The sequence below is a fragment of the Amphiprion ocellaris genome, chromosome 4 (assembly GCF_022539595.1).
Source record: "Amphiprion ocellaris isolate individual 3 ecotype Okinawa chromosome 4, ASM2253959v1, whole genome shotgun sequence".
In the NCBI taxonomy this organism is placed as follows: Eukaryota; Metazoa; Chordata; class Actinopteri; family Pomacentridae; genus Amphiprion; species Amphiprion ocellaris.
Genome location: NC_072769.1, coordinates 21,160,367 through 21,172,775, shown reverse-complemented (window position 1 = coordinate 21,172,775; position 12,409 = coordinate 21,160,367). Strand labels below are relative to the sequence as shown.

At 39.5% G+C, this 12,409-nt stretch overlaps 1 protein-coding gene across 1 annotated transcript; it reads left to right on the top strand.

The window, feature by feature from the left end:
- ppm1kb (protein phosphatase, Mg2+/Mn2+ dependent 1Kb) lies at window positions 1–9,733 on the top strand. Its single transcript, XM_023291477.3, has 7 exons — window positions 1–134; window positions 1,558–2,093; window positions 2,212–2,312; window positions 4,227–4,392; window positions 5,466–5,610; window positions 6,049–6,183; window positions 7,781–9,733. The coding sequence occupies exons 2-7, from the start codon at window positions 1,624–1,626 to the stop codon at window positions 7,910–7,912; spliced, it is 1,149 nt and encodes a 382-aa protein (XP_023147245.1). The 5' UTR covers window positions 1–134; window positions 1,558–1,623; the 3' UTR covers window positions 7,913–9,733.
- Window positions 9,734–12,409: the final 2,676 nt, after the last annotated feature.

The window sequence follows — 12,409 nt, the reverse complement described above, 5'->3', positions numbered from 1 at the left end:
CAGGCCTTGTTTGATAACATTGAAGAAACGCAACACGGAGACGAGGGCGGCGGTTTTCATTCAGTTATATGTTCGCCACTCCTCAACAAGCCGGCAGAAGATCGAAGCATATTTAATCGCTTTAAGTACTCAAGGTATGATTTTTATGTAGCTAACAGCTAAAAGGTCAAGGTGAAAGCATCTGAAATGGTAGGGGGGCTTCTAGCTCAGGCTAACCACCTAGTTAGCCTCTCAGCTAAAGATTAGCTGTCGTTATGCAGTTAGCTAGTGAATGCTAAAACTAAAGGCGTTTTAAGCGTTAACGTTAGTCAAATGGAGTTTTTTCATTACTGCATTAATTAAACTCTATTTTATTTTGGGGCCGTGGAAATATTCCAAGGCACAGACTTCCACAATTTGTTTAGATTATCGTCATAATGGTATGTTGTGGTGCAAGCTGCTAGCTTCATTACTGTCAGTAGTTGCATCATTCGTTAGCGTTGACGCTAGCTCTGTGTCTTGATATCCGCATATTGTTTATATGTATTGCGATTTTTAATGTTATTAATATTATTATTGTTATTGTTATTATATTATTATTTTTACACACAAAATGCAGTTTTCCATCATTTAGCCAAACTTCTTAGTTAAATACATGTAATAAACTTAAATGTATATGGAAAGAATTGCGTTTTGATTAACTCATACCTTATTATGGGGTGTTTTGGAATATGTGAACTCGAGACGCTATCTTTTTTGTCAGAGAATAGGTCACAGGGTAAACAGAACCAATTACCAGTGTTTAGTCCAAAAATAACCACATTGTTTTTGTCAAGATAACCTTCAGATGTTGATAGCAGATAGTCTGGAACCAGTGGAAATTTAACATTTTTTGATTGTTTAATAAATAAAATAGGGCTGCACAGTGACTTGGTGGTTAGCACTTTCGCCTCACACTTAGAAGATCTCTGGTTCGCGTCCCCGCCTTCCCAGGATCTTTCTGCATGGAGTTTGCATGTTCTCCCTGTGCATGTGTGGTTTTTCTCTGGGTACTCTGGCTTCCTCCCACAATCCAAACACATGCTCAGGTTAATTGGTAACTCTAAATTGTCCATAGGTGTCAATGGAAGTGTGATTGTTTAGACAGGTGACCTGTCCAGGGTGTCCTCTACATTCGCCCTAAGTCAGCTTGGATAGGCTTCAGCCCCCCTGCGATCCTAATGAGGATCAAGCAGTGTTGACAATGGATGGATGGGAATAACTAAAACATGTCAATGATTTTGATAAGTTACTGATCAATTTTCAGTCAGCTGTTGTAGCTGAACTTTTGTTAATAAACATGAAGGATCTGTATCCTGATGACTAGTTTCTATCTGAAATATGAGGAAATCAAAGCATGTGTTCAGTCATTTCTAGTTTGAAGAGACCTTTAGCCCCAGTAAAATGGGGATGATGAAAACACCTGCATTCAGGTACTGCAACCCCCTCCACCTCCCCTCCTGAACAAACAAAAAGATTTTAGTTTGTTAATCTTCAGTGAAATTCTGCATCCTGTCTAACTAACAAATTTCTCTTCAGTGTTTGGACAGCACATTCCTCTACACCTCCATCCAGAGCTTCCCCGCTGTTTGTGCTGTCAGGGTGATGTCAGCAGCCTGTCTCGTGCGCCTGGCAAGGTGCAGTGGTCCTCATGTGGGCCGCGTTGGCCTTTTGCAGACAGCCCTAGTCCCATCCTCACTCCAGCACGACAGCCACCTGCAGTTCACAGTCTTCCACAGAAAACTTTACAGCCCTTCAGGAAGACGGCACAGCAACACACGCTTTGATGCTGACAGCAGTGGCCGTCCCACCACTTGGGATTCATTTGGCATCTGGGACAATCGTATTGATGAGCCCATCTTGCTGCCCCCCAGCATTCGTTATGGCAAACCCATTCCCAAAGTTAGCCTGTCGAGGGTGGGCTGTGCCTCGCTCATTGGTCAACGCAAAGAGAATGAAGATCGCTACCAGGTCTCCCAAATGACCGACAACATCCTCTACTTTGCTGTGTTTGATGGGCATGGCGGACCAGAGGCGGCTGACTTTTGTGAAAAATACATGGAGAAGTTCATTAAGTAAGGATATCTGCTGTTAACATGTATCCGCATCAGTCACTATCACAGGACTGATTCACAGTTTGAATGTTATATTTCACACCTCTGTAACCTTGATTATTTTTCATGTTATTTTTAGGGACTTTGTGGCAGCAGAGGACAATCTGGAATTAGTTTTAGCAAAGGCCTTCCTTGAAGTAGACAAAGCTCTTGCGAAGCACTTACACTTCTCTCCAAGCGGTAGGTTCTTTCATGTTACATGTACTTAGACATACCGTGTGCACTGCATGGACACACATACATATATGTAATGAAACGTTTTGCTTCTCTCTTCAAACTGAATTTGCTTATCCTACTGGGACTCGGATTTCCTAACTGACATGGCTTGAGCACTTTTGATTAGAGGTCTGTCATTCACCCAGTTACTGATTAATTGATGAACAATACACAAACTACAAGTAAAGCGAACACTAGTGCTTCACTGATTCCAATAAAGAATTTAAACATAAAGACAGGCAGCAAATTAAAGGAGCAACTTGGGTACATGTGGGGACAAACATAATATATGTGGATGCTGTCATACAGGGTACAAGGCACCATCAAATAGTCTGAAGAGTGTGAAAATTATTTTCATTGCATGTCACAGTTGCCAACTCTTGGACCACCTAAAGACCTGTGTGAGATTTTGGACTTGTGTGTTAATCAACAGACCCCACCACCCATACCAGAAACCTCGAATGATAGAAACAATGGCATGCACATTTTTCAGCAGAGGTCCAAAAACTTGTAAAATCCATGCCAACAAACACTGAAGCTTCTCAAAAGACTTGTGTGGTGAATGTTGTTTTTTCCTTTAATTTGTTGCCTGTGTGTTTATATTTTCTCAGTCTGCAAAGTATATTGTTTAGCACAGGCATTGAAATTTACAGTAATTGTAATTGAGCTTAGCTCAAAAGAATATGCAAATCATTTTTCTCAATAAATCCTGGTTTACATTTTTGCCCTAGCCGTGTAGAAACTCATCAGATTATCTTAACTTTTCTCAACCACCGTTATGATTACCTGTTGCTATAAAAGCTAGTTTTCCTGTTATGTGGCCATACATCGGCCACGCTGTGTGAAATGTCCCAATATGCCTGTATGTGTGTGTGCATGTTATCTACGGCAGCTGCTGACCCAGCTAAGAGCTGGAGGCCCTTGGCACCAATGTGGATGACGAGAGGCTAGATATTGAAGGAGAGTCCAGCGGGTCCTAAATCCTGGACTACTGGAAGGTTCCCTATCTTTCTCTAACTCCTCTTTCTCTCTCTCTCTCTCGTTCTCTTTTCTCCTCTCACCAAGTGTATGCAACGCTTCTTGTGAGACAGTGCTTCAGTTTGAAAAGTTGTATGAGATGTATGTTGTCAGTGAGAGATCAAGTCCCTGAAACGCAGCATGTTTAGGCTAAAAACAAAGACCTTAAAATCTCCAGCTAGTCATTTCATTCATTTGTTTGGAGAGAGAAAGGTCTAAACCAAGTCTACTAATGCCGGCAGATGAATCAGTTTGTCATCCCTTCTGAAATTTAGTGTTGTATATCATTTCTTGCCAGACTCAAATGATTGGCTGGAAATGCTTGTTCACTTCTATGTTAAAAGACATGATACTGTTTGTCTGCAGTAATAAGAGTCATTAGAAATCACTATTGTAAACACTAAGTAATTGAATTTGCTATCATTTTCCTTGTGACTGACTAGTGTTCATTTTCCATAATTCTACTGGTATAAATGGACAACATGAAGCATTTTTAGATGAGTTTATGTTTTACTTCTTGAGTACCCAGCTCAGTACTGGACTCTGACAAGGGTCAGTTGTTAACATTTATCTTTTTTGGGTTCAGTTTTAGACTTAAATGTTGTAAAATTTGCTCTGGACCTCAACTTCATGCTGCAACAGTTCAACCTACATGTGCGACTTCCTCCTCCTCTATTGTTTACAATGTAATCTGTAGTTTGCTGTAAATCTCACTATACGACTTCCCACCCATGTGTTTATGTTTCAGTGTGCGGATGTGAGTGTGAAATACACTATGTAGTTGTTGCGACCAATGTGACCTTTCTGTGTGGACCTTCAGGGCTTGTTCCACCTCTGATGTGTCCTTTCATGTCTCTGTAGTAGCCGGGATGAACGCAGGAACCACTGCCACTGTGGCCCTGCTGAGGGACGGCATCGAGCTGGTGGTTGCCAGTGTGGGTGACAGTCGTGCCATGTTGTGCCGCAGAGGCAAGGCCCTTAAACTCACTGTTGACCACACTCCTGAAAGGAAGGACGAGAAAGAGAGGTACATGGTTATTCTTCGAGTAATTCCATTACTACAATTCCTCGAGGCAAAATTCTCTGAATCGAGGCTTTGTTTAATCCACAACATACTAGACCCCAGGTCACTAACTAGTCCAGACCCTGACTTCATCCTATATGGACCTGGACCTATAATCGATAAATTATAAGAGGATTTTAAATTTGACAGGACACTTCTATTTTAACCAGTGCAGTTTTTCTAGAATTTACAGCATTTAGCAGAACAGAGGCTGAACTTTGAATGCAGTTTGAAGTGCAAGTAGGTCTGACACTGTCTCATAATGAAGAAAATCACTTTAATTTGTGACCAAGTCAAAGTGAAACTAAAGTTGCTGATTGAATATTCTCTGTAATAAATACTAATAAACTGATCAGTTTTCTTATTTGTGTTCTATCGGCTTCAGTAGCAGCAGTTTAAACAAACCAAACATAAAAACATATTTACGGGATTTCGGCATCAACAACTAAATACATGAGGGGTTCCCATGGCTTTGAATTTTAGTCGAATACCTCTGTACTATACTATATATGTACTATACCCCTGTACTGTAATATATATGCATTATACCCCTGTACTATACTATATATGCATTATACCCCTGTACTATACTATATATATGTACAATACCCCTGTACTATACTATATATATGTACAATACACCTGTACTATGTCTGTCCGCTCGTGTTCCGCTAGGACAGTTATTTCAGTTGCTCAACGCTCACTTCCTCTTTTGAAGCTGTAACACCAAGTGCAGAATCCAATTACTCCATTAATCACCAGAATAATCAATTACTAAAATAGTCGATAGCTCTTGAAGAGATTCAGTTTGATTGATGATGGAAAGTCCTTTTGGTACTGAATAATATGTACTTACAGATAAGGATTGACAGTTGAAATCTTCACAGACTTCACATTTAGAAGTTGCATTGCGTGCACCCCATAGCTTTATTTCAAATATGTGGCCTGAACAGTATATTAATAGTATTACTGGAAGCATAATTCTGTTTCTCTCTGAACTGTGGTAATTTTTTGTCTCAATTTGCACCTGTCCCCAGGATAAAGAAGAGTGGGGGTTTTATCACCTGGAATAGTCTGGGACAGCCGAACGTCAACGGCAGGTTGGCAATGACGCGCAGCATTGGAGACTTTGACCTGAAGAACATGGGAGTTATTGCTGAGCCTGAGACCAAAAGACTATCGGTAGGTTCTTTGGAAATGACCTGTTACACATTTTTTAACTGTCACTTCTGTATGTTGAACTGCTAGCTATGAATGTGATCATTATGGTAATATTTGATGTTGCTGTTCATGTGTTATCCACATGTTAAAAGTTAATAGTTCACAATGAATGTTGAACATCTGGGCATCATTTTGAACCAATGCTCTCCTGTCCATTAACATATTAATCTGTATGACCAGTGACATACATCTCTTGAGTCTTAGAAGACACGTCATCTTGAGTTATTTGAGACGTTATCTCATTAGATCTTAAGGTTTGCTTATTATCTGTCATTGCAATGACTCAATTGCCCCTGTAAATTTTTTGTACTTCCTCATGATGCCCTCTAATAAACAACTCGATAAACGTAGTGTTCACATGATCGAAATGTTATTAAATATTGCTTGTTGTTTCCTTAGTTGCACCATGTCCACGATGCGTTTCTGGCGCTGACCACAGATGGCGTTAACTTCATTATGAACAGCCAGGAAATCTGCAACGTCATCAACCAGTGCCACGACCCCAAAGAGGCAGCTCAGAGAATATCTGACCAGGTAAAATGGTTATACTTGACTTCTAATATGTACGCCCACAGTATACCCCTTAGAAAATGTATATGACAGCTGAGACACTGTGGGTTTATGCCATGCTGAGTGGATTAGGAACTCGTTCATTGTTGCTCATGGTTGAGCTTTGCTTGACAGATATACTGAGATCAATGCTTACATGTTGTGTTTAACAGACAAATGAAAATACTTGCAAAATCTGTGTCCATGCAGATTAGGCTTAAGTCACGCTGATCAGCATGTTGAGTCATGAACCTAGCATGTACACATGCTGCTCAAAGATTTTCAGAGAAATCCTGATCCTTCCCTCAGGTTTGGAAGTTACAAGACCGTGAAAACTCATCTCAACTTTATTTGGTGTCTAAATGTCAGTAGTGCAGCCTTTCAATCACTAGTGTTTGCCACACACAGTATGCGTAGAAATCCCATTATTATGCTGTTATACTTAACCATGCCTCTACATTCAATAATTTATTTATTATTGGCCACTTGGGGGCAGAGGCGCCTCCAGAAAATTGTCACAGGGGTGGCCAGATGAGGCATTTATTGACATTCTACTTTTCAAGCTTTTATTTCTGAATTAAAAACACTCAACACAAATACTCTATGAGCTCAAATTCATCTTCCTGGCATCCGTCTATTGGCCTTGAACCGAAAGGTGGGACAGCTGGCAACCCGAGTCCTTGACTGGGCAGTGAGTTTGCCGTCACTGGAACACTTCTGTGCATCAGGGAGAGACTCCCCCTCTGAGCTCCCAGCGTCGTGGGGTAGACTTGGCTTAGTGGTCGGGGGCCACTCATACAGTACCTCATACAGAGCAACTTTAGCATCCATTTGGAGTTGTGTTTCAGGCCACCTGATAAAGGCCAATGTAGCATTTACTTTGTTTTCTCCTCAAGATTTCTGACAACTGCAAAGGGAAATATCTGACTCTTGAGCTGCTACGTCCACTGTGATTGGAACGAAGAAGGAAAATGTCTAATTACAATTTTTCTCATGGGTATTGTCGATTTGATTTGCAATGCTTTTTCAGTTTTTCAATTCAGTGTTGACATTACAGATTTAAAATGTGACAAAGCATTACCACATAAACAAAACAGAAGTGTGAATGTCACTCAAGTAGGATTGTATGAATTTGTAAAACCATTGATTCGACAGTTAAAATTACATGCGTTGCATATCCTAAACTGCAACCTTTGCGATTTGATGATGGCAGTGTTTCAAATTTTAACTCAGTTAATCATTCAGCATTAGTATTCGCCACCTTAAGACCAACTGTGTCTGCCTGCTGTTAGTTGTTGAGCAGGAAACTGTAAAGATTATCAGGGGAGTGTAGTGCAAGTGAGAAATCAGTAGATTTCTGTGTTGTAAACTAACGTCAATTCTATTTGAGTTATTGCAAGATTATTAGTGACAGCTTTCACATGAAATGCAGTCATTTCACTCATCAGCAAAATAAAATGTATCTTAGAACAGCTTCACAGAGATCTATGAATACTGTGCTTAGACCAAAATCTCATGCGCACTCTGTCCACAAAGCTGCAGATGTTGATGTTTTTTGCACTGTGGCTCCCTTCTTTCTTAGGCTCTGCAGTACGGTTCAGAGGACAACAGCACAATCATCGTGGTGCCGTTCGGTGCTTGGGGAAAACACAAGAGTTCGGACGCAAGCTTCTCTTTCAGCAGGAGTATGGTGTCCAGTGGTCGCTGGGCATAGTCGGCAGGACGGTGGATTTAAAGGTGTGGTCTATGGACCACGTTAATGTGTGCAATACAATAGGTACCCTTGAAGAAACTATATAAAGAGTGTGGTTTGCCCCAACAATGATGCCTGATGGCTACAATGTGTTATTTAGCAGGACATTGTGTTTATTAGTACTTGAATTCATGATGTGCACTAAATAACAACAAACTCCCTCTTTATTCAAGGTTTTATCTACTAGCAAGCCAATGACCTTAAAGTGGGCAAAGCTGAGGAGTGTGTGAATGGCAGACAGGAATTCATGATGACAAACATGTAGCCTGCTCTACAGTAGCTAGAATTCCTGACTGTCTGCCATTCAAATACTTTTTTTTTTGTCTGTTTACCTGTTCATGCCCAAATTTGCACTTTAAATTTCAAGGATAACTTCAGTTGGATAACTTGCATGTCTGGAGTTCACCATTTTAAACAGATGCAGATTTTAGTTTTTGATTTTGCACCATTTCTCAACATTAATGATTGGATTAAAGAGAGTGGGGAAAATACAATTGAACCGCAGTCATGTGTCGGTTAATTTGAATTAAGTCTTTGTACATAGAACCTCTCGATTTCTTAAACAACCCAGATATGAATATTGTGAATAAATTAAGTCACTGAGTGGGTCTTAATGATTGTGTGTCGGTTCTGGAGTGTCAAAGTATCTAAATTAGACCATATGTGATTTTTCTGAAAAGATGTCCTCTCCTAAACTAATCTCCCAAACAAGCAACATCAACACTTGATATTTTCTGTGTTTTTAAAACACTCACTAAGGCACTGCTGACAAGCATTGATGGCGATTTGCATGACCTTGAACAGCATTTATTGGTTGAACTTGACATGTACAAAAAAAAGATATTCACGTTTCGTGCAACGTCAGCATTGCTCAAGTTTGAATAAGTGTTCATATCTGTACTGATTTTAAACCGGTCTTGTTGGGGCACGAGGAAGTGCTCAGTGTACAGGAATGTATAGTGTATGTTTTGTAAATAATTCTATTTATGTACATCTGTAAAACTGATAGTTCTCTGTTACATTTTCTCAATATCTCAGCTAAACCAGTTTCACACGTGCAGAACCTTGGCGTGCTCACTTTGATTGTAACTTCTTTCTAATCAGTAATCCCACCATTTAGGTGTCAGACAGAGCAAAGCACACTAAATGCAACACTAAAGAATTGTTCAGCTAAGAGCCATGGATGACAGTGTGAATGTTTGCTTTAATGCCCTCCGTGACTAAATAATACAATCGAACCCTATAGGGTAGAGGAGTAATTATGCTGTAGATGTTGACATGGCTGATTCAATGTGAGCGGATGCATTTTCCAAAGTGAGGCAGACGTAAACCTTTTAGGTGGACTAACGTTTTTGTTCACTCTTGGTATGATCCTATCTTTGTTTTTTAAGCACAACAGATCCAGCGCTTCCTATTTATCAGCTTGATTTTACTGTATCTGTGAGAGTTGCAAATGTTGTGTAGCTACCAGCTTTTCTTCACACATCATTTATAAGTATTGTGTAAATAGTATTTTTCTCCCTCATTTATGTGTTGAATGAAACCTTGATTTACCCTGAAGACTTTGTCTATGCTTAATACGTCCTCATCCGTTAAAGTTAAGTTTGTCTGTGTGTTCACTCAGTATTTTACTGTATTTTATGTCACCGCCTTTCAATTGTAACCTCTTGCTCTGTGGATCTGTACCTGGGACCTAAATGTGACCGTTTCAGCAACACTGTTAGTACTGTATTACTGGTCTAAATGGCTTGTGACACTTCAATTAAAGATTATACATTAAAACTGTTGTTCTTGTTGTACTGTGTACAGTAGCTACTACTAGTAGTGTGGTAAGGTTAGGGCTAGTTGTCAGTCATGAAAGCAGAATGTCCAAATGCTTTATCTTATATATATAATATAGTCAACAGGATTACTTTGTGCACCTTCACTCTGAGAATATACACAAAAATGTTTAATGGCTATCACTCTCATATACACTACCACTCAAAAGTCTGGACACACCTTCTCATTTAATGGTTTTTCTTTATTTTCATGAATTTCTACATTGTAGATTCTCACTGAAGGTATCAGAAATATGAATGAACATATATGGAATTATGTAGTAAACAAAAAATAAGTCAGCAGATGATTTATATTTTAGATTCTTCCAAATAACCACCCTTTGATTACTGCTTTGCACACTCTTGGCATTCTCTCCATGAGGTAGTCTCCTAAAACAGTTTTCTAACAGTCTTGAAGGAGTTCCCAGAGACCAAAGCACAGATTTCCACTGGTCTAATGTCCATTCCTTCTGTTTCTTGGCCCAAATAAATCTCTTTTGCTTGTTGCTTTTCCATAGTAGTGGTTTCTTAGCAGCTGTTTGACCATGAAGGCCTGATTGGTTCAGTCTCCTCTGAACAGTTGATGTAGAGATGTGTCTGCTACTAGAACTCTGTGTGGCATTTATCTGGACTCTAATCTGAGCTGCTGTTAATTTGCAATTTCTGAGGCTGGTGACTCAGATGAACTTATCCTCAGCAGCAGAGGAGACTCTTGGTCTTCCTTTCCTGGGGTGGTCCTCTTGTGAGCCAGTTTGGTCGTAGCTTGATTTGTTTTTTGTTTGTTTGCATTTTAACACATAAAATAAAGGCTTAACTTGTCAGAAACTGTGTTTTTTGCTTGTTTGGTTTATATTTTTAGCCTTTGGAGGGTACTCCAGTCCAGATTTGACCAGTCTAAGATAAGTGGTTTTAAATGTAAACCTGGTCTTATTTGGTCCTAGTGTGAAAAAGAAGTAAAATCACGTTTTTGTTGTTTTGTTTGTTTGCATTTTTACACATAAAATAAAAGTTTCTAAAAGTCTTTAGCCTTGGTAGGGTAATCTATTCCAGATCTGATCAGTCTAAGTTAAGTGGTTTTAGATGTAGACCTGGCGTAATTTGGTTTTGTTCCGACAAAGAAGTAAAATCTGTTTGTGTTTTGCTCTTTTTAGCATTTTTACACATAAAATGAAAGTTTCACAAGTCAGAAACTCTGTTTTTAAACATTTTTCAGCCTTTGTAGGGAAACCAGTCCAGATCTGACCAAAGATAAGTGATTTTAGATGTAGACCTGGTCTTATTTTATCTTAGTACAAAAAAGAAACATAATCTCCTTTTTAGGGTCCGAGCACCGACGGTGCGAAGACCCTATTGGAATGCAAGGAATTATTATTATTATTATTATTATTATTATTATTATTATTATTATTATTAGGGTCCGAGCACCGACGGTGCGGAGGACCCTATTGGAATGCAAGGAATTATTTATTATTAGGGTCCGAGCACCAACGGTGCGGAGGACCCTATTGGAATGCAAGGAATTATTTATTATTAGGGTCCGAGCACCGAATGGTGCGAAGACCCTATTGGAATGCAAGGAATTAATTATTATTATTATTATTATTATTATTATTATTATTATTATTATTATTATTATTATTATTATTATTATTATTATTATTATTATTCTTTTCCGGACTTTTGAATTGCCTTTTTGGCGGCCTTATCATACCCCAAAACGCGTCAAACTTGGCATGCTCATCAGGACTGGCGAAAAATTTGATATTTTATGGGAGTTGCGCATATATGTGGGAAAATGGCTCCATAGCGCCCCCTGGAAAATTGAAAATTTGGTCATTAGGCCAACTTGAACGACGTTTCATCTACAGCTACAAAATTTTGTCTACATATTCAGCACATCAGGAAACCCAAAAGAGTCAATCATGGCCACGCCCTAACACCAACAGGAAGTCGGCCATCTTGAATTAGCTGTAAATTTTTTAAAATTAATAACTCATCGGGGATAAGTCCGAGAGACCTCAGATTTGGCCAATATATGCAAACACGCGACCTGATGAAAAGCTATCAAAATGTTCATCTCATTTCAAAGGGCGTGGCCACGGCGACTCCCAAAAAATTGGATCCTTCGCCATGAAACAGGAAGTGGTGTCTAACTCAGCTGTAAATGCTCCAATCTGCCTGAAATTTCACGTGTGATCAATGTCCAGCCCTGACAACATCCATGTGGTTATATACATTCACAGTCATAGCGCCACCTTGTGGTAGCAGGAAATTGACATTTTTCACACTTTGATGTACTATTCTCAGCACGTTGATCAGATTCACCTCAAATTTGGTGACATAAGCCAGAACACATTGATGATGATTCCCAGAGAAAATGGTGGCTCATCATCAAAGGGCGTGTCTGTGGCGGTGCGGCGAATTTCGATTTCTCGCCATGAAAATTGAATTATTAATATCTCAGCTGGAAATGGTCCAATCTGGACCAAACTTGATATGGTGGACACCAGTCCGGGTCTGAACACATCCACACTCATAAATTTAGAAATACTCATAGCGCCTCCTATTGGCAACAGGAAGTAATTGTCATTACATTTGCACCTACCATTGCCGGAAACTTTGTCATATCATCTTGAAA

Coding starts and splice junctions, on each gene's coding strand:
- ppm1kb (XM_023291477.3), top strand. CDS start 1,624: ATGTCAGCAGCCTGTCTCGTGCGCCTGGCAAGGTGCAGTGGTCCTCAT. Junction 2,094..2,211: donor TACATGGAGAAGTTCATTAA/GTAAGGATATCT, acceptor TGTTATTTTTAG/GGACTTTGTGGCAGCAGAGG. Junction 2,313..4,226: donor CTTACACTTCTCTCCAAGCG/GTAGGTTCTTTC, acceptor ATGTCTCTGTAG/TAGCCGGGATGAACGCAGGA.